This window comes from Adiantum capillus-veneris, chromosome 11, assembly GCF_014529385.1.
Source record: "Adiantum capillus-veneris isolate H3 chromosome 11, ASM1452938v2, whole genome shotgun sequence".
Taxonomy (NCBI): Eukaryota; Viridiplantae; Streptophyta; class Polypodiopsida; order Polypodiales; family Pteridaceae; genus Adiantum; species Adiantum capillus-veneris.
The window spans coordinates 146,579,191-146,599,015 of record NC_140941.1 but is presented as its reverse complement, the minus strand read 5'-3'; the positions used below and the strand labels follow the sequence as shown (position 1 = coordinate 146,599,015).

Here is a 19,825-nt window from a genome sequence, read left to right as displayed (position 1 = left end):
TCAAAGCTATAAAGTCATACTAAGAAACATGGAGCAAGAGGGCTCATAATTCATGTGTCAAGGCTACAAAGTGCTAGTGGCAAGGTAGAAGCAAAAGAGAGCATTGCTACCTCTATCCGCAAGTTCATACATCAAATTTTTCCATTCCATGGGGAGCAAAAAGACGGTGATGTGCACAAAACTGCCTCAAAGCAATAGAGTCGTATTGAGAATCATCGAGCAAGAGGGTAGATAATTAGTCGCAAGGTAGAAGCAAAAGGAAGCATTCGCTAACTCCATCCACAAGTTCACACATCAATTTTTTCCATTCCATGAGGAGCAAAAAGATGGCGATTTGCAAGATTTTTTCACAAGTCCATTGCATGCGAGAAATCCGTCACATCATCACCTTCAATAGAAATGGTTAATAGTGCATCCAAACTCTCTATTTCCATTCTATTGCGCCACTTGCTCTTGATCTTTGTTCTACTACTAAAGCCACGCTCACATACAACAGTACTACAACATTGAACCAAAGCAATTTGAGCAATCTTCAACACATTTGGATACATATCTTTCCAATTGTCATTGTTCGCGAGCAAAGAAGCAACTTCAAAAAGGTCCATTTTGGCAAAATCAATTGTAGCTTGACGCTTAAATTTTCTAAATTCATCTTTAAACGCATTTCCATCAATAAGAGGAGTAAACCTCTTCCCCTTTACAATCTTCTCTTCCCCATAGAAAGATGCAATTCCAGAGCACTCCATAATTCCAAAATCCTTTAGCAACTTCTCATGCATTGGATGTTGTGCCGGAACCAAATTTTTTATACATCTCATGATAGAAGTATCCACAAATCTTTTCTCTAAGCATTCACACAACTTTTGAGCATATTTGGATTGAAATTCCAATGCACGCACCACATCACCTCCCTCAACATCACGGACAATTTTTTGACTGAAAAACATATCACCTCGTAATGAAGAACGCAAAGCATGCAAAAATCCATTTTCTGATCCATAGTCTGGCATGATAGGATAGTCTCCCACACCTCTTTGAGATGCATTGAGGTCAACATTTCGTTCCTCTAGATATTCATCTCTAATGCATAATATAGTGCTTTGGACAATCCCATGTATTGTAGTGACATCAACATAGTCCTTTTGGAAACGTCTACTCAAGTCACTAATCTTTCCTAGAATGTCAGCAAGAAAATGCAAAGCATATATACATTCAAAGTTACTTAGCATGCCATACAAATCTTGTCTTTCCTGTGATAGGATGACGAGCAAAGCTTCCAAAGATTTACATATCTTGGCCACACAAGCATGTCTACTTAACCATCGGATCTCAAAAATTCGTTGCATCTTCACTACCTCACAGTCAAGCTCCTCTTGAATTTCTTTCAAATTCTCCATTCTATTGGAACTACTTGCAAAGTGATTGGCAATTCCATTTATTAATTGGTCTATTTGCTTAGCATAAAGTATTTTCTTTGAAGTATCTGAAGTAGCTAGGTTTGTGCGGTGCGCAACACAATGAATAGCAGTCAACCTAGGGTTAAATATCTTCAAGAGGGTTGCTACACCTTTCTTGTGGCCTACCATGGTTGAACACCCATCTGAACCAAAGGCAATTAACCTACTAGTGTCTATTTTGGCATTTGTTATCTCATGCATAAGAACATCATAAATGCCTTTAGCAGTGCTATCATGTGTACGCACCATTCCATAAAAGGAAGTACAAGGCACACATCCTTAGTCTAAATATGAAAAGTATACAATCATGTGGTGATGCAAAGAAATGTCAGTAGATTCATCTACTAACAAGCCAAACCAAGGACTTTTTCTCACGTTTGCTAAATTCTCCTCCCTTATGGCATGTGCTATACAATAAATGATTTTGGAACATGCCTTATCATCATTGTAAAGAGAGGTCATGGATTGCACCCCCGTGTCTCTCATTAGCTCAAGCAAGGATGGGTACAAGGAAAAAGACAAATTGTTCTTTCCAATAAAAAAGGCCGCTTTAAACAAATTTAGCAAAGCATCTTCTTGTGTAACATGCATCTTTTTCAAACCTTCTTTCAATGCCCTCTTACCAAAGAGCTTTGCATCACGTGCATCACGATGGCATTGCGTACATGCATGTGATTTGAGATTGCTAGTTTATAAGTTTTTGGATCCTTGCTTGGCATAAGCACTCTTAGAATGTGGGTAATCCAAGCAAAAACTACAAAAGAGTCTCACCTTCTCATTGTCATATATGAACCACTTGAATTTATGCAACCACTCATCTTGCCAAAGTGCCCTTCTTTCAATTTTTTTAGATGAAGAATCGGGCTCTTCATTTTCTTCCAACTCTTCATCCATCCCATTGTCCTCGCATGCCATGTCTTGTGTACCCTCAGTAGCACGTTGCCGTTTCAGTGTTCGTGTGACACTCCCAAATTTGAGAAGTGTGCTTTGCTTCACATCTCTCATAATGACCTAACAAAAAAACAACATAAGTTACAACATGACACGAGTGCACATGATGCGATAGCAAGCTTCAAAGATGGACAACCAAAGAGCGCAAGTTTTACCTTTGAAATCTCTTCGTTGTTTGAATTAGAAGTGGCAAAAGACATTGCACTACTTTGATGTACCTTATTACACTACAATACAATGGAAATAAAGCGAGCCGATTTAGTGTGCATGTAATGAAATTGAAATTATTCAAATTTCAATCTTTTAGACAACCGAATTCAAAAGCTACCTCGATTTACAGAGGTAAGGCTGCAGTAGTTTGAAGTCGAGTGATGTCATCGTGAAACTATTGTGGGAAGAGGGGTCGAGACTCGAAACACTTGGAAGTGTATGGGAGCTCAAGCCTCAAGGTGGGCAATGGGCATATAATTGCAAGTGGTTGGGCAGTAGGCAGATACAACAAGCAACCGGCAGTGGGCGGATACAGCAACCAACCGACAATGGGCGGAATTACAACTTACTGGCCATGCGAGAACTCCAACGCGTTGCAGACCTGCATGCAGATTAAGTTATTTGCACTGGGCTATATGTACTATGCACTGTGCAGATTTCAGGGCTATGGTCTACGAGTATGGGTAGACTACCACCGTCCTACGTCCAGACTCCACACGCAACTTGCAAGTAATTAGCTCGCTGAGCCAGCTTGAGGACAGAGCAGCGAGACTAGCTTGTGATCTTTGAAGCGTGCACGATGCATGCAGGTCACGAGTCACGACCTGATCAGTGCTGACTTCTCAGTTGTGTGAGTGCTTGGAAGCTGGAAGCTGGCGTGGATCTCTCGACCTAGAGGCAGCTAAAATCGATGCATTATGCAAGTTTGCAGCTCAGTCAAAGCGCCAACCTAGAGGCTAGAAGTTATGCAGCTCATGCAAGTGCCATGGTGTGCTGCGTGCAGCTTGGAACTTGGAAGCAGGAAGTCGAAACTTCGAAGTTCAAAGCAGGTGAAAGCTGGGACCGATCACGACACTCACGGGCGCAACTTGCGCAAGGCTTAAGCAGCTGACGGTGGGCACTGGGCAAGCAATGAGCATCATTGCAGCAGCCTACAGAACTCAAGAGTAAGGAGAGTCGAGACTCAGAACTTCAGAAGTCAGGCAAGCCTAAACTTCCCCTGCTTCACAGTGAACTTTGAAAGTTTGAAGGGCGATTGCAAGCTTGGCGCTGCAAGGGAGATTTAAATAAGCCGAAGAACCTTTGGAAATTGGGTAACATTTAAGGCAAACTTGAAATTCAGGTCTCGAGTCTTGAGATCAGTACCTCCTTCTGCTTTAGAATCCTTCCACAAGTTTAGACATTAGTAGCCAGGTTCAAGAGTAGCTGTATCCTGTATGGACATTGGAGACCTCAAAGTTAGGCTTCAAATTAAATGTGTGATAGATACAAAGTTGATGAGATAGAGTAAAATATGAATTGAGGCCTTATAACTTATAAGTTATAATCTACAGCCTATGCTATAGTATTTAAGTTCTCTTGAGTCTATGCTATGCTATAGTATTTAAGTTCCAATTTCTCAAACATTTTAATGAGTACATAAATAAAAATAAAAATAAATAAATAAATAAATATATATACATAGAGTTCCCACTCATGTTTGCTAGAGAGGCGGCTTAATTCCTTTTTGTAACTATTTAAGACTTCCTAAATTCCTTATATTCTTGTTTCAAAACCTCCAATTTCCTTTTGGCAAAAAATGTAGCCTCCACCACCTTCCCTTTGGCATGGCTTCCAAACTACAAATGGGTGATTGCAACCGGCTGAAGGCTACGCTGAGGCACACTTTTCCCGAACACTGGTTGCTGGAGTGGTTACGTGAGGCCACATGAAGTCAATACTTGTCAGTTGGTCTTCACTTCTCTTCGTTTTATGAGGTAAGGGCATGGTAGAAATTCATGTGATTTCCTTCAGAAGAGGTAAATCGAATATAATAGCAACGAGACCTCATGTGAGTGGTGCTTTTTATTTGATCCCCTTAAAAGATCGACGGTGCACATCGATCCGAGATTATGCACCACCGATCCCACCCGAAAAGCAGGGTATCACTATTTTCCATTTTCCAGTGCGCGATCCTTCGCCGAGAGCGAATTTATCAAGGTGTGACTGCTTCGGAAACGCAAGAAGCAGCGTTAAGGAAGGAAGGTCTTGACTTGCAGGTATGCGCACCAGCAAATTGTTTTGGTTTTCAGCTTGTTCTGTATCTCTAGCTATTTTCATATGTAATTGTTCCGCATGTGGAAGGATTTCTTCTTCTTGCATCTCTTGTAACCATTTTTGCGTTCATGCTTTGCAGATAGAGCATTCCAGGATTCGACTTCTTCACTTAGAGCCGGGTCCCCCTTTGCACTAATTAGATTAGTGGCGTTATCAAAATATTAGTGAATAGGTGTCACCCAAGAAATATGTGAATTTAGTGATATCAAGGGAACATGCTCCTTGAAAGTCGTAATGCAACTAAGATTCACTTTTTCTCTTGTAGCCAAGCTATCCAATAGAAATTCTTCCTTTTCACAGTAGACAATGCACGTTCAAGTCATGAGCCATTTTACGTCATTTCACTTCTAAGTCTTCCTTTAGGAACTTTTAGTGGGACTAGTTTTTCTCTTGGTTTTCCTCTTGATGTTGCTGAAATTGTATATACAAAGGGGGACCCGACTCTTACTATGAAGAGATAATAGTCCTTCTCTTGCTGCTTGTACTCTCTCTCTCTCTCTCTCTCTCTCCATAAAGAAATCTAGAGTGATGCCGGAAGGGCAACACACACACTTTTTTTTGTTAATCAATCTGATTAATCTACCTGCAGGAAACCTCAAACGAGGAAAACCCACCAAAAAGATCAGATATAGGGGAAGGAACATGGAAGTGTTCGGCTGTACAAAATGGCTAAAAGCATTCATAGGAAAGCTGATGTATCTTTGCAGTGATATCACCAACTTCCAAGGCAAACCGTAAAGACTGCCTAAGAGAAAGCTTGAAGAATAGAAAGGGATCTGCACGAGTGCGATGGAACATATAGCCGTTGCGCTATTGCCATAGGCTCCAGTATGCCCAAAATCTCACCCGCATGAAGAAGATCGCGAAGCGTTGCAACGCCGGCGAGAAAATGCCAAATGCCCAAAACCGTTTATGGAAGACCGTCATGGGAAGGAACAGAGAAGTGTTCGGCTATACAAAATGGCTAAAAGCATTCATAGGAAAGCTGATGTATCTCTGCTGTGTTATCACCAACTTCCAAGGCAAACCGTAAAGACTGCCTAAGAGAGAGCTTGAAGAACGGGAAGGGATCTGCAGGAGTGCGATGGAACATATAGCCATTGCGCTGCTGTCATAAGCTCCAGTATGCCCAAAATCTCACCTGCATGAAGAAGACCGCGAAGCGTTGCAACGCCGGTGAGAAAATGCCAAATGTCCAAAACGGTTTATGAAAGACCGTCATGGGAAGGAACAAAGAAGTGTTCGGCTGGACAGAATGGTTAAAAGCATTCATAGAAAAGCTGATGTATCTCTGCAGTGATATCACCAACTTCCAAGGCAAGCCGTAAAGTCTGCCTAAGAGAAAGCTTGAAGAACGGGAAGGGATGTGTACGAGTGCGATGGAACATATAGCCATTGCGCTGTTGCCATAAGCTCCAATATGCCCAAAATCTCACCCGCATGATGAAGACCGCGATGCACCGCAACGCCGGCGAGAAAATGCCAAATGCCCAAAACGGTTTATGGAAGACCGTCATGGGAAGGAACACAGAAGTGTTCGGTTGTACAAAATGTCTAAAAGCATTCATAGAAAAGCTGATTATCTCTGCAGTGATATCACCAACTTCCAAGGCAAACCGTAAAGACTGCCTAAGAGGAAGCTTGAAGAACGGGAAGGGATTTGCACGAGTGCGATGGAACATATAGCCATTGCGCTGCTGTCATAAGCTCTAGTATGCCCAAAATCTCACCCACATGAAGAAAATCGCGAAGCGCTGCAATGTCGGCAAAAAAATGCCAAATGCCCAAAACGGTTTATGGAAGACCGTCGTGGGAAAATGGAGCCGCATGCATACCGACGTGGCGAAGAAATCTCGTGTAAAGCGACAAATCCACAACAATGACAAACATCCTCTTCCGCAGTCGAGCAACGTGCACATGATGAAGGGCGGATATGGCGCATCCTAAGAAAAGTGCCCACCGGAAGGACACCAAGCAAACAACGCCAAAGAAACAACCGCTCTTTTAGAGGCAAATGGCTTATCCATAAGGCAGACAGAAGCTTCGTCCACCAGATATCAGAGTTATGTATGTGCCAAAGAGTATCACAATGATTAGCAAGCCAAGGTTGAGGGAGAAGAAGAGCATAAACTCGAATGGCAGAAAGATCCTGAAAGGGCATTTCCCAAAGATTCCAGTGAGACATGCGATCACCATCGGGCAAAGGTGAAATGGGTAAAGAGTCAACCAACATTTGTTGCAGTTCTCTCCAGTGTTGCTAATTGGACTATTTTCTTATTTTTATTGATTAAATCTCTTTCTTAGGATATTTTATTATGTGCACTAAGAACTGTTAAAAAGATTGTAGCTACAGGAACTGCCATCAGCGGACAACTCTGATGTGTCATTTGATGGGTGACGGTAAACATCACGAAGGAGTTTCCGTAAGTTCGGTGGAAAGGGCCGGGTTACGAGTGCCTCTGATGCGTCACATGATGGGTGACGGGTGCATCAGTAAGGGGGCATCCCGTAGGCTAAGGAGGAAATCCGAACTGAGTAAGAAAATACGCGTAAGAACGCAAGCACAAGAATAAAGATGGGTTCAATGAAGCTTTTTACGAAAAGCAGGAACAGTCGCGGGAGGACAGATGTTTTCCCGCGAGGAGTCTGTGTCTGCATTGCATCTGTGTCGTGTCCTGCACCCGGGGACGCCTGGAATGTGTTCGCATAGCATTGTTTTCACTAACTAAGTGAGTTTTTTAAGTTTGAACAGGTTAACACTTTATTTTATTAAAGTGGCCGGTCACTTTTAAGTGACCAGGCTTTTATTAATAAAATAAAGCAAGCAAGGCCCTTAAAAAAAAAGCCAGCGCTAAAACCTACGCAGGGGGACTGAATTGCGATCTCTCTCTCCTCTCTCTAAAAAACACGATTTTCTCTCTCCTCTCTCTAGGAGCGCCAAACTCTGCTTTTGGACCCCTATTCCTGTCGGGTGTCAGACCCTATAAAAAGGGTAGCCAGCGTTTCAGTTTGGGGGAGCCGGAAGCAACCGGAAGTGCAAGCGCTGGGATTCTGGAGCAGAGACTGGTGACGGAATTTGCAAGTGCTCGCGTGAGGACTGAGTACGGAGGTTGATTCTCCGAGCAAGGAGCGACAGGTATAAGGTGTTGATACGCATTGAGAATTGCTGCTTTGTGTGGTTTGTTTTGTAGGAATCTCTCGTCTCACGGGAAGGTCCTTCACGGGAAGTACGGCTTCACGCCTAAGTCCCTTACGGGAAAGTACGGCTTCGCGCCTAAGTCCCTCACGGGAAGGAACGGCCTTGTGCCCATGCCCTTTACGGGAAAGCACGACCTTCGGGTCTAAGACTACAGAAGGGAGGGGTTTCCTCGGGTTCTCGTGCTTGTATAAGAATTCTCCCTGAATAAAAGAATACTCTTAACGGGGGGGGGGGACCAGCCCATCTTCTGGTCCCCAATACTGTGTCGATCTTCTCCCTTCTCTCATGTTTTCAAAGAATTATAATTTTCAGTTTTTCTAAGTGCTCGTGTACGCTCCCGTTTTGTGACAGTGGTATCAGAGCTCGGACTCCTCTCTTTCTCTGCAAAGAAGGACGATTCCGGGAAGAACGGGAAGAACCATGTCGAGCCAAGGGAGAAGCGTTGAAGAGGAACTTCAACAAGTGCAAGCTCAGCTTGTGGAGTTGCAACAAATTTTACTGTTGCCGGACGTCCAAAAGCTTTTGGGCGGAACGAAGAAAACGAATGGAACTGATACAGCCAAGCATCCAGACAACACTGTTGGCGTGAGACCACAGGAGGCAAGAGAAGAAGCACGTGCCGAGGTGCACAAAGGATCTTCGGATCGGAATGAACGGCCTACTTCAAGGAAAGGCCAGGAAAAAGCGCTCTCTCTGCTAGACGAGAGCAAGGACATCTCTATCTCATCTCCATCTTACTCTCCTGATTATACTTCTACTTCTCGATCATCTCGTGAGAAGAAGGAAGCAGCTACTACCGCCACTACCATACATCAACCTAAAGATAAGCCTCGATTCAAGAAGCAAGGTCGCAAGTCTCAACATCGCATGAGAGTCTTCAAATCAGGCGACAAGGACATCAAGTTCGAAACCTACAACGGACGGAGAGACATCTCCAAAGCACTGTCCTTCATCAGACAGTTTGAAGTCGCCTTTACCAATGGGCACTTCACAGAAAAATCCAAATTACGCCATGTGGGGATGCACCTCAAGGAAACGGCAAGTAATTGGTGGTTAGCCAAGATTCTGGAAGGTTCTCAGGCCAGAACTTGGGAGAGCTTCAAATCTGAATTTTATGAACAATTTCTTCTGCCCGACTTCGAGCAGGACATACGGAAGGAATGGGACTGGCTTGCCTAGAAGGAACATGAAAGAGTAACGACTTATGTGGACAAGTATTGGTCGGTTCTTCTGAAGGTCACTCCCTTCATGAAGATTGCCGACGAGGAAAAGAAAAGAAAGTTCGAAGCGGGTCTCCAACCGCAGCTTCGAAAGAGTATGAAGGTGTATCCGCATGATACTCTTCAAAGGATGATGGAGTCAGCAATCATTGCTGAGGATTTGCACTCAACTGGGACGCCCAGAAAGATGGAGCATAGCACTTACCGTGCAAGACAAAGAGGGGTCTACGATGACCAAGGGGGCCAAGGAAGAAAACGTCCTCCATCGAGGGACGATGATCATTCTAAGAAGCTAGAGGACACTGGCACGCGAACTAAGTATCTTTCTCCTACTCAACTTCAAACTTTCAGAGAGGAAGGAAGATGCTTCTACTATGGCGAGAAAGGACATATGAAACTCGACTATCCGCTAAAGCAGCAACGGCAAGAACAAGCCTCTACGAGGCAAGAGAAAGCAAGGAAGGAACCCGCACCACCAAGCTCGAACTCAATTCCAGATGTTCAAGGAAACACAGAAACAGAGAAAGGGAAGTGTCAACTTCTGAAGGGCTGGGGGTCTTTGAACAACCAACGAGTACTGATTCTTTATGATCGAGGATCCACGGATAACTTCATCTCCCTGGATACTGTAGAACGTTTGTTCCTTACACTAGCTCAGCTTGGCACACCGGTTACACTAGCTCAGCTTGGCACAAACGTCAAGCTTAGCTCACATCGGCATTCGAGGGGTTGACAACCAATGCAACTCCCGTGCAAGGACAGCTCAATCTTCGGATTGGCGAGTACAAGGACCACGAATCATTTTTGATGGCACCCATCGAGGGATGTGATATCATCTTGGGTATGCCATGGCACTTTCACATGACACCTATTCCCGATTATGTGGAAAAGACCCTCACTTTTGATCATGGGGGTAAGAAAATAAAGATTCAAGCTGATGCAGGAGATTGGCAGTTCCCAATTGTAAGCCATATCTCCATTAAGAAAGAAATGAAGAAGTGTGTTTCTCCTTACTTGATTTTTGCAAAGGATAAAACTAGTAGGGACTCTCTCTCTAGTCTGGAAATTAAGCGTCTTCAATTTATTGAAAAGTACAAGGATTGTTTCACGGAAACACTTCCTGATGAACTCCCTCCGGTACGCCCGGAAGATCACCGCATAGATCTCATACCGGGTAGCTCGCCTCCCAATCAACCCCCTTATCGGGTAAGTCTTGTTCAGCAAGAGGAAATTTTGAAGCAAGTCAACGAGCTTCTAGAGAAAGGGTTAGTACGGCCAAGTGCTTCGCCCTACTGCTCTCCAGTTCTACTGGCGCAGAAGAAAGATGGCACGTTTCGAATGTACATAGACTATCGGTCTTTAAACAAGATCACAATCAAGAATCGCTTTCCGATCCCTCGGATTGATGATATACTTGATAAGTTGCAGGGTGCAAGTGTCTTTAGTCGCATAGACTTAAAGAGTGGGTATCATCATATACGGATCGCCCCTGAGGATGTCCATAAGACTGCTTTCCGCACAACCTTTGGACTATATGAATTTTTGGTAATGCCTTTCGGCTTGACCAATGCTCCTGCGACATTCAATCGCATGATGGACCGCATTTTCAGGCCGTATTGAGCTTTTACGGGAGTATTCTTTGACGACATACTCATCTTCTCTAAGTCAGAAGAGGAACATCAGAAGCACTTGGACCTAGTATTTCAAGAATTGCGAAAGCATGAGTTGCATGTGAATGCAAAGAAGAGCGAGTTGTTTCTCTGTGAGATACACTATCTCGGCCATATAGTCTCCCACAATAAAGTGAGTATGGATCCTGCCAAGATCCGAGTGGTAGAAGATTGGCCTATTCCCACTACGGTACATGATGTACTTAGCTTTCTGGGATTATGTTCATATTATCGAAGGTTTGTCCGAGGATTTGCTCATGTAGCAGGACTACTTCATGACTTGACAAAGAAGAAGATTCCTTTCAGATGGGGATCGAGACAACAAGGAGCTTTTGATCGGCTCAAGTACTTGCTAAGCCATGGACCTATTTTGATAGTGCCTGTCTTAAGGAAACCATTTGAGGTTCACTGCGATGCTTCAGGTGATTGCATCGGAGCAGTGTTAAACCAAGAAGGCCATGTAGTGGCTTATGAAAGCAGACGGCTTAAGGATGCAGAGTTGCATGCATCAATCTACGAAAAGGAACTCACGGCTGTGATTCACGCCTTATCCAATTGGAAGCACTATCTTCTAGGAGCGGATTTTGTGATCAAGACCGACCACCAGAGTTTGCAGTATTTTCTTACGCAAAGGAAACTATCTGAGAAGCAGATGAGGTGGGCAAACTTTTTGTCTATGTTTCACTTCCAGATCCTTCACACGGCTGGGAGTAAGAATGTAGTCACAGACGCACTGTCTACTGGCCAAGGGTGAACGCTATCACTTCGGTGTATCACCAAGAATTAGAAGCACTACCGGATTTATATCCGAATGATCCAGACTTCTCCACCATCTGGGGAAAGCTACATCGTGGAGAGAATGAGTTTCCCTATTCCATTCGGGACGGTTATCTCTACCACCAAGAGGCCATATGTGTGGCGGAACCATTAAGAAAGAAGATCATGGATGAAGCACACGCTTCGCCTTATGCGGGTCATCGGGGTATTCTCCCTACAACCTTAGCAATGGAAAGATATTTCTTTTGGCCTAGCCTTAAAGCAGACATTGATAAGTATGTCAGGGAATGTTTGGTTTGCCAAAAAGTGAAGTATGATCGGCATAAGACGCCTGGGTTGCTACAACCTTTGCCTGTGCCTAATGAACCTTGGGAAAGTATTGCCATGTACTTCATCATGGACCTCCCTAGAACTCAGATTGGAAATGACGCGATTTGGACCATTGTGGATAGGTTTAGCAAGCAAGCACACTTTATACCATTCAAGAAAACGATCAAAGCAGATCATATGGCTAGGGTCTTCCTGGCACAGATCTTTAAGCATCATGGAATGCCTAAGTCAATTGTGAGTGATCGAGATCCTCGCATGACAGGAAATTTTTGGCGTGCCTTGATGGATAATCTTGGTACAAAGCCGAATTTTTCATCTGCCTACCATCCTCAAACGGACGGGCAAAGTGAGATAGCCAATTCCACAGTATTGGATATGTTAAAAGCTTATGTGTCAGACCGGCAATCTGATTGGGAGAAATATTTGCCTCTTCTCGAGTATGCGTATAACAATACCATACACTCATCGACGTGGAAAGCACCTTTTGAGATTCTCTATGGTAAGCCTTTTCTTCCACCCATCCTTTTAACTAAGGATAAGATCTTTACAGCAGATGAATTTGTCTGGGATTTGGACACCGCCTACGGGCAAGTTAGGAGAGCTATTCTACGCTCTCAGGAAAAGCATAAGAAAGCTGCAGACAAGCACAGAAGGAATCTAGACTTAATAGTCGAACAGTTAGTCTTACTCAAGTTTGAGAAGGCAAGACTTAAGAAACAAGCGTCTCATAAGGGGAAAGTGGTAAAACTTTCTACCCGTTATTATGGGCCGTTTAAGATTACTGAGCGAGTGAATGATGTCGCTTTCCGATTAGAGCTACTGCCTAATTGGAAGATCCATAATGCTTTCCATGTGAGTTTACTCCGGTCGTGTGTGGGACCGCCTCCGAGCCAGCCTAGCGCTGAGGAACCTCCTGAGGTTGAGGAAACATAAGAAATACTCCAACCGGAGCAGATAGTAAGTCATCAGGAGCGGTCTCTCAAATCTGGAAAGATAATACGGAAGTATTTGGTTAAGTTTAAGAACTATTCGAATCTAGATGCTCAGTCGATGACGCAGGAGGAATTAGTAGCTTATCCCGAGATACTGGAGGTATATGTCCAAGCACTACAGTTGAGGTCAATTGTGTAGAAGCCAGAGGGATGTTGCTAATTGGACTATTTTCTTATTTTTAATGATTAAATCTCTTTTTTAGGATATTTTATTATGTGCACTAAGAACTGTTAAAAAGATTGTAGCTACAGGAACTGCCATTGGGAACGGACAACTCTGATGTGTCATTTGATGGGTGACGGTAAACATCGCGAAGGAGTTTCCGTAAGTTCGGTGGAAAGGGCCGGGTTACGAGTGCCTCTGATGCGTCACATGATGGGTGATGGGTGCATCAGTAAGGGGGCATCCCGTAGGCTAAGGAGGAAATTCGAACTGAGTAAGAAAATACGCGTAAGAACGCAAGCACAAGAATAAAGATGGGTTCAATTAAGCTTTTTACGAAAAGCAGGAACAGTCGCGGGAGGACAGATGTTTTCCCGCGAGGAGTCTGTGTCTGCATTGCATCTGTGTCGTGTCTTGCACCCGGGGACGCCTGGAATGTGTTCGTATAGCATTGTTTTCACTAACTAAGTGAGTTTTTTAAGTTTGAATAGGTTCACACTTTATTTTATTAAAGTGGCCGGTCACTTTTAAGTGACCAGGCTTTTATTAATAAAATAAAGCAAGCAAGGCCCTTTAAAAAAAAGCCAGTGCTAAAACCTACGCAGTGGGGCTGAATTGCGATCTCTCTGTCTCCTCTCTCAAAAAAACGCGATTTTCTCTCTCCTCTCTCTAGGAGCGCCAAGCTCTGCTTTTGGATCCCTATTCCTGCCGGGTGTCAGACCCTATAAAAAGGGTAGCCAACGTTTCAGTTTGGGAGAGCCGGAAGCAGCAGGAAGTGCAAGCGTTGGGATTCTGGAGCAGAGACTGGTGACGGAATTTGCAAGTGCTCGCGTGACGACTGAGTATGGAGGTTGATTCTCCGAGCAAGGAGCGACAGGTATAAGGTGTTGATACGCATTGAGAATTGCTGCTTTGTGTGGTTTGTTTTGCAGGAATCTCCCGTCTCATGGGAAGGCCCTTCACGGGAAGTATGGCTTCACGCCTAAGTCCCTCACGGGAAAGTACGGCTTCGCGCCTAAGTCCCTCACGGGAAGGAACGGCCTTGTGCCCAAGCCCTTTACGGGAAAGCACGACCTTCGGGTCTAAGACTACAGAACGGAGGGGTTTCCTTGGGTTCTCGTGCTTGTATGAGAATTCTCCCTGAATAAAAGAATACTCTTAACGGGGGGGGGGGACCAGCCCATCTTCTGGTCCCCAATACTGTGTCGATCTTCTCCCTTCTCTGATGTTTTCAAAGAATTATAATTTTCAGTTTTTCTAAGTGCTCGTGTACGCTCCCGTTTTGTGACATCCAGAAATGGCAATAATGCATGCCCAATCCGAAACGGCGAGCGACGAAGGGAAACTCTTAAGTGAACCCGGTTGCATCCACCACATCTTCAACCACCCGAATGCCACGGCCAGAGGGGAAGTACACTTGGTGGGGCGAGCGGTGAACCAAAGTAAGAGAGAGAGCCCGGCTCCAATGAAGACTGTCAAGACAAAGCGAATTTCCTTCCCTCCGAGCATTCCATGAAAGATGAATCGTAACCTCTTTCCAGGCACAGAGCAAGGTGGAAGCAAGCGGGCATCTAGGAATATGCCCGTCCATCTTGCCTAACACAACCCAAATAGATGAATGCCAGTGACCAAATGAAGATGTAAAGACATTCTGACTCAAGTGTGCAAACATAAGAGTCCAAGGCTGGGATTGTTGCTTAAGTGTAGGCAGCAACATAGCTTTCCTAGTAAGAACATGCCTACGCAGGTCCAAGATATTAAGACCACCAAAGCGTTTGGGTGTACAAAGCTTCTCCATCGACATCAAACACAGGCCTTTTTGTGTGCATGGGCTCGCCACAAGTGAGACAAAATGGTCGACATAAGAGAACCAAGACAGTGGTGAGGCCAGTGCAACAAAGGCAAAAAGAACTGAACAAATGCCATCATAATACTTTGAACGATTCATAGGCGAACATGCAGAGGCCAAGTAGAAAGCTTCTAGTAATGCAGTTTGACACTCAAACGTTGTATAACCCAATCCAGTTTTTGAGTGTGGGTCAAGGTGGAAAGGTACGGAGTGTACGGTACGTAATCAATACGTAAGGTACGTACTTCTGTACGGATCGGCCTTTAAGGTACGTGACCAATACGTAACATTTGTAACAACAAAAAGAATAGTGACTTTAGCCTTTTTCAGCCTATACATACTAGGAACTACATAGAGTCTAAACATAGATACTACTTCAAACATCCATTAGATATTGCTTCAATCTGGTTCCTAAAAACAATCTCAACGGCTGTGTAACGCACAACAACGTTTTCTTCATCAAGTAGCCATCCCGAATGGAATATCCCGCTACTACCTCCCCATTTTGTATTCGATTGAATACGTCTAAAATCTAGATACTAATGGCAAGATGTCCCTAAAAAAAAAAAACAAAAAAAAATTTGTGGAAAAAAAAACGTACACCACCTATCCGTATGTATGGAACCGTACCGTACGGCTGTACGGATCCGTACGTACGTACGGATGCAACCTTGGTGTGGGTGCCATTCCATCCAATTGGATATCCAAAATGCCTGGTGATCACATTTGGAGAAACAATCTCACCTGGCCACAATAGACTATGCCAATCGCAGGAACGAAGTGGCTGAAGCTTCGATTTACGAAAGTGGACTTTAAGACCGCCGCAATCCCATACAATTCCAAAGCTTCCATAATCACTTGGACATCACTATGCTGGTTGCGAGGCATAAACAACGTGTCATCCGCATAAGCCTGTCCAATAAAGGTATGACCCGAGGGTAGCTGCAAACCATGAAGATGCTCCGCAGAGGTCGAGTGATCAAGATACATCAACAAGGGGTGAGTGGCAATAGCATACATCAAAGCACTAAGGTGGCATTGCCTAAACGAACAACCAAGTGGCCACGATTCTGTCAATTCACCTTCCAGGATGCCTAAAACGTACTACAAGCATATAAGAAATAAACCACATTGGCCAATTTAGGATCAAACCCTAGACACCTCATCGTGGCAGCAATAAAGTCCCATTGCACAGTGTCAAAGGCCTTTTCAATATCATGATTTGACGACGGGAAATGAAACCATACTGAGCCTGATAAAGTACCACAAACATATGGTCTTTAATGCGATGCACCAGCATTTTAGCCAATATCTTGTAAACCACCAGCATCAAAGTAATGGGCCGCCAAGAAAGAATTACTCACAAAGCGCTTGCTTAGGCAACAATTTAAGTAAACCCTTTTTCCATGATAGCGGCAAATCTTGTTTCTCCCATGTTGCATTTATCATGAAAAGCAGGGGTGATTAAGAGCATCCCAAAAGGAGAGGAAAAATTCCACAGTAAGTCCGTCCCAGGCGAGAGTTCGCCAACGGCCCAGTGCAAGCAAGGCACTATGCAAACCAAAATCAGTAAAAGGATCCTCAAGGCAATGTGCATCTTGCGAAGACAGGATCGGACAAACATAAGAAAGCAACAACTGACGCGCATGGCAAACAATCGAAGATAACTAAGAAGGAGCAGCAAAGACCTGTTGATAATGTGAAACCATAGCATCAACAAGTGTCACAAATAGATAACTTGGTAGTGCCCGAACACACACATACGGACGTGGTTGACAATACAGATCTCCGCAATTCATGCTGACTGGCTGACGTGGCAGCTATACGGATTCCGCGATTCGCGTTGACTTGCTGACGCGGCAGTGCGTACAGAATTCGGTGATTTCCGCTGGCTGCTTTTGGCAACGCTAGCTTTTGGGGATAAAGCTTTTAAGTTTAATGCTTTTGGGGCTCTGCTTTTAGCAACCCTTGTAACCTTTAAATTAAACCCAAGGGGGCTCACTCTGTAGAGCATCTGGATGCCCACAGGAGTTGTAGTTTGCTCAAAGATTAATATAAAAAGAAATACAGAAAGGGGTGCTAGTCTTTGGGGCCAATACCTTTGGGCATGGAACTACACCGGGCTGTATCGACTCTCTTAAAATTGTGTAGTGTTTTGAAGTGAATCTCTACTGTGTCGTGGTAGAATCTTGACTTGGGGTGTCTGTAACAGACTTGGATACTCCAAGTCAAGAATCAATCACGACAGCACCAAATAACCACTTCAAAACAATTCACAGATCACAATAGATCTGCACTGGCCCGACGGAGTTCCGTGCCTAGAGATATTGGCCCCAAAGACTGGCGCCCCTTTCGGTATTTCTTTATGTATTTATCAATGTCAAAGTACAAGAGAGCGGTTAGGGTTTCACTCTTAGACTCTGCGTCCAGATGCTCTGCAGAGTGAGCCCTCATCGCTTATTTAAAGTTTACAAGGGATGCCCAAAAGCAGAGCCCCAAAAGCTTCTAAATCAAAAGCTAAAAATTCTCTTTCTCTCTCTCACAAGAGAGTTTTCATAAATAAAGCAAGTAATCTCTCTCTCTCTCTCTCTCTCTCTCTCTCTCTCTCTCTCTCTCTCTCCCCTTGCCAAAGCGTAGAGAAAAAGCAAAAAATTGCGTCGCCCAAGTTGCTTTTTTTCCAGCCCGTAAAATCCGAAAATCCGTACTGCTTGCCACGTGGCATTTCAGTCGCCAGTTTTAGGGTTTCAGCCAGCAGTTAGGGTTAGGGTTTCCAGAAATTAGGGTTTCTGCAGATTAGGGTTTCTGGCAGAAATTAGGGTTTGCAGATTTTAGGGTTTATGGCAGAAATTAGGGTTTCTGCTCTTGGTAGCCACGTCATCACTTTGTGACATACCCCCCTCTTGAAAGCATTGTAATCGCCCTCGATTACGCTTGCAAAACAGACAAAGGCCATAAACCGTCTTAGCAGACACTGACTGTTAGTACCTACGTACTAGAAACACACATCTAGCACATGTACCAATCGACAGTCACATCATAGGACATCACTAGACATCACAGGACATCACATGACATTCAACATTCATTCGGATCTTAGACCATGATTTATCGGCAATGTAGCTAGCAATCGCATCTAGATCCAATCGGGAACTCATCGATGTCAGATTGACTAACCCCTATTGCAACCATGTCTATTCGAGATCAATTAGACCAAAATGCTGCAGTCATTTCGTCTATTAGTTCTTGCACTTAAAAGAAGTCAAGAACAAATCAGTATTATAATTAGGAATTCCATTTCATTCAAGTCATACAGCAGAATACTGTCAGCTTTCAGTATTCCTGAAGCTCAAAGAGACATCAGTGACTCTAGTATCTAAATCAAGGCATCTGTTGACAAAGGAGCGGAGTGACTCCCCTCTTGTGCATCCAACTACACCAGATCTCCGGCCAAGGTGAATTCTGGGTTCCATTTAGAGTAGACTATGCTAAACCAAAAGCATTGAGGTAAAGTTTCACAATCTGAAGAGTATCCGCTAGGTCCTCCTCCTCCATCCACTTCGCATCCAATGCAGGATAGTTCTTGAACTTAACCAAGAACCGTCTTCGGACTTTACCTTTCTTCGTATCCTTCTGTGCCAAAATCTGTTCAGGAACAAGGATCTCCTCGTTTTCTTCCACTTCGGGTTGCTCATCAGGCTCCCCATCATCAGGCACATCACCTTTAAAAGGTTTCAAGAGACTCACATGAAATGCATTGTGAATCCCCCAAGTATTAGGCAGTTTCAGTCGGAAGGAGACATCATTTATCTTTTCAGTGATCTGTAAAGGTCCGTAGTATGCTTTGGAAAAAGCCTCTCCCTTCCCTTTTTCTTTCTTAGGCGTGCCTTCTCAAAACGTAAGAGCATCCAATCATCCTCCTTCAATTTCAAGTCGCGACGATGGCGATCCGCTGCCTTTTTCTGTCGTTCTTGAGACTTCTGCAAAGTCTCGCGAACCTTGGCAAAAGCCGTATCTAAGTCTTGCGTATATTCATCCGCTTCCAAAATCTTATCTTGCGTGCTTAGGAAGGGTGGAACCTTCGCAGCACCTTCAACAATCTCAAATGGCGCCTTCCCCGTCGAAGAGTGTATCGTGTTATTGTAGGCAAATTCCACCAAAGGTAGGTACTTTTCCCATTGAGTCTTCTGATCAGAGATATAAGACTTCAATAAATCTAGAACCACTGAAATTGCAATCTCAGATTGTCCATCAGTCTGCGGGTGGAACGATGACGAGAACTGCAACTGCATGCCAATGTTCTCTCAAATTGCCTTCCAAAACAAACTCGTAAATCTGGGGTCTCTCTCGAAGACGATCGTCTCAGGCATGCAATGTAATCTGAAAATCTGGGCCACAAACTGTCTCGCTAAGTGATCCGGCTTGACTGTTTTCTTCACTGGAATGAAATGAGCCTGTTTGCTAAATGTGTCAAATAACAGTCTAGATACCATTGGGACCACTCTGTGTTCTCGGGAGATCAAAAACTAAATCCATTGCAATACTTTCCCAGGGGCGGGTGGGTATGGGTAAAGGCTGTAACAATCCCTGTGCCTTATGCCTGTCAAACTTGACCTTCAGGCATACTAAGCAACTGCGCAGAAACTCCTCCACGTCCTTTTTGAGTCTCGGCCAAAAGAAGTATCTCTCTACCCCTTTCATGGTGGTAGCAATGCCGCGGTGACCCGTAAAAGGTGGACAGTGGCATTCAATCATAACCTTTTCCCTCAACGGCTGTGTAACGCACAACATGGTTTTTCTCATCAAGTAGCCTTCTCGAATGGAGTATCCTGCTACTGTCTCCCATCTCGTATCCGTGTGAAAATATCTGCAAAATCTGTATTTGTGGCATATCGGTCGACCATATCCTCGAA

The 19,825-nt window shown here is 44.1% G+C and overlaps 2 protein-coding genes across 5 annotated transcripts in view; one reads left to right on the top strand and one right to left on the bottom strand.

Annotated features, from left to right (window-relative positions):
- Window positions 1–424: 424 nt before the first annotated feature.
- LOC147448179 (uncharacterized) lies at window positions 425–1,397 on the bottom strand. Its single transcript, XM_086524509.1, has 2 exons — window positions 953–1,397; window positions 425–498 (listed from the first exon to the last, which is right to left on the bottom strand). The coding sequence occupies exons 1-2, from the start codon at window positions 1,395–1,397 to the stop codon at window positions 425–427; spliced, it is 519 nt and encodes a 172-aa protein (XP_086380635.1).
- Window positions 1,398–4,495: 3,098 nt separating this feature from the next.
- Window positions 4,496–19,825, top strand: part of LOC147448177 (glutamate--cysteine ligase A, chloroplastic-like) — a 141,356-nt gene continuing 126,026 nt past the window's right edge. For 2 of the 4 annotated variants that reach the window (XM_086524035.1, XM_086524034.1), the window contains exon 1: window positions 4,592–4,657. Coding sequence is in view for 2 of the 4 variants with exons in the window: in XM_086524031.1 (XP_086380157.1) it covers window positions 4,511–4,657 (147 nt within the window). In the remaining 2 variants the exon portion in view is untranslated. Of the gene's footprint in view, window positions 4,658–19,825 lie in introns of all 4 variants that reach the window. The other 2 variants (XM_086524031.1, XM_086524032.1) reach the window with 2 other exon arrangements.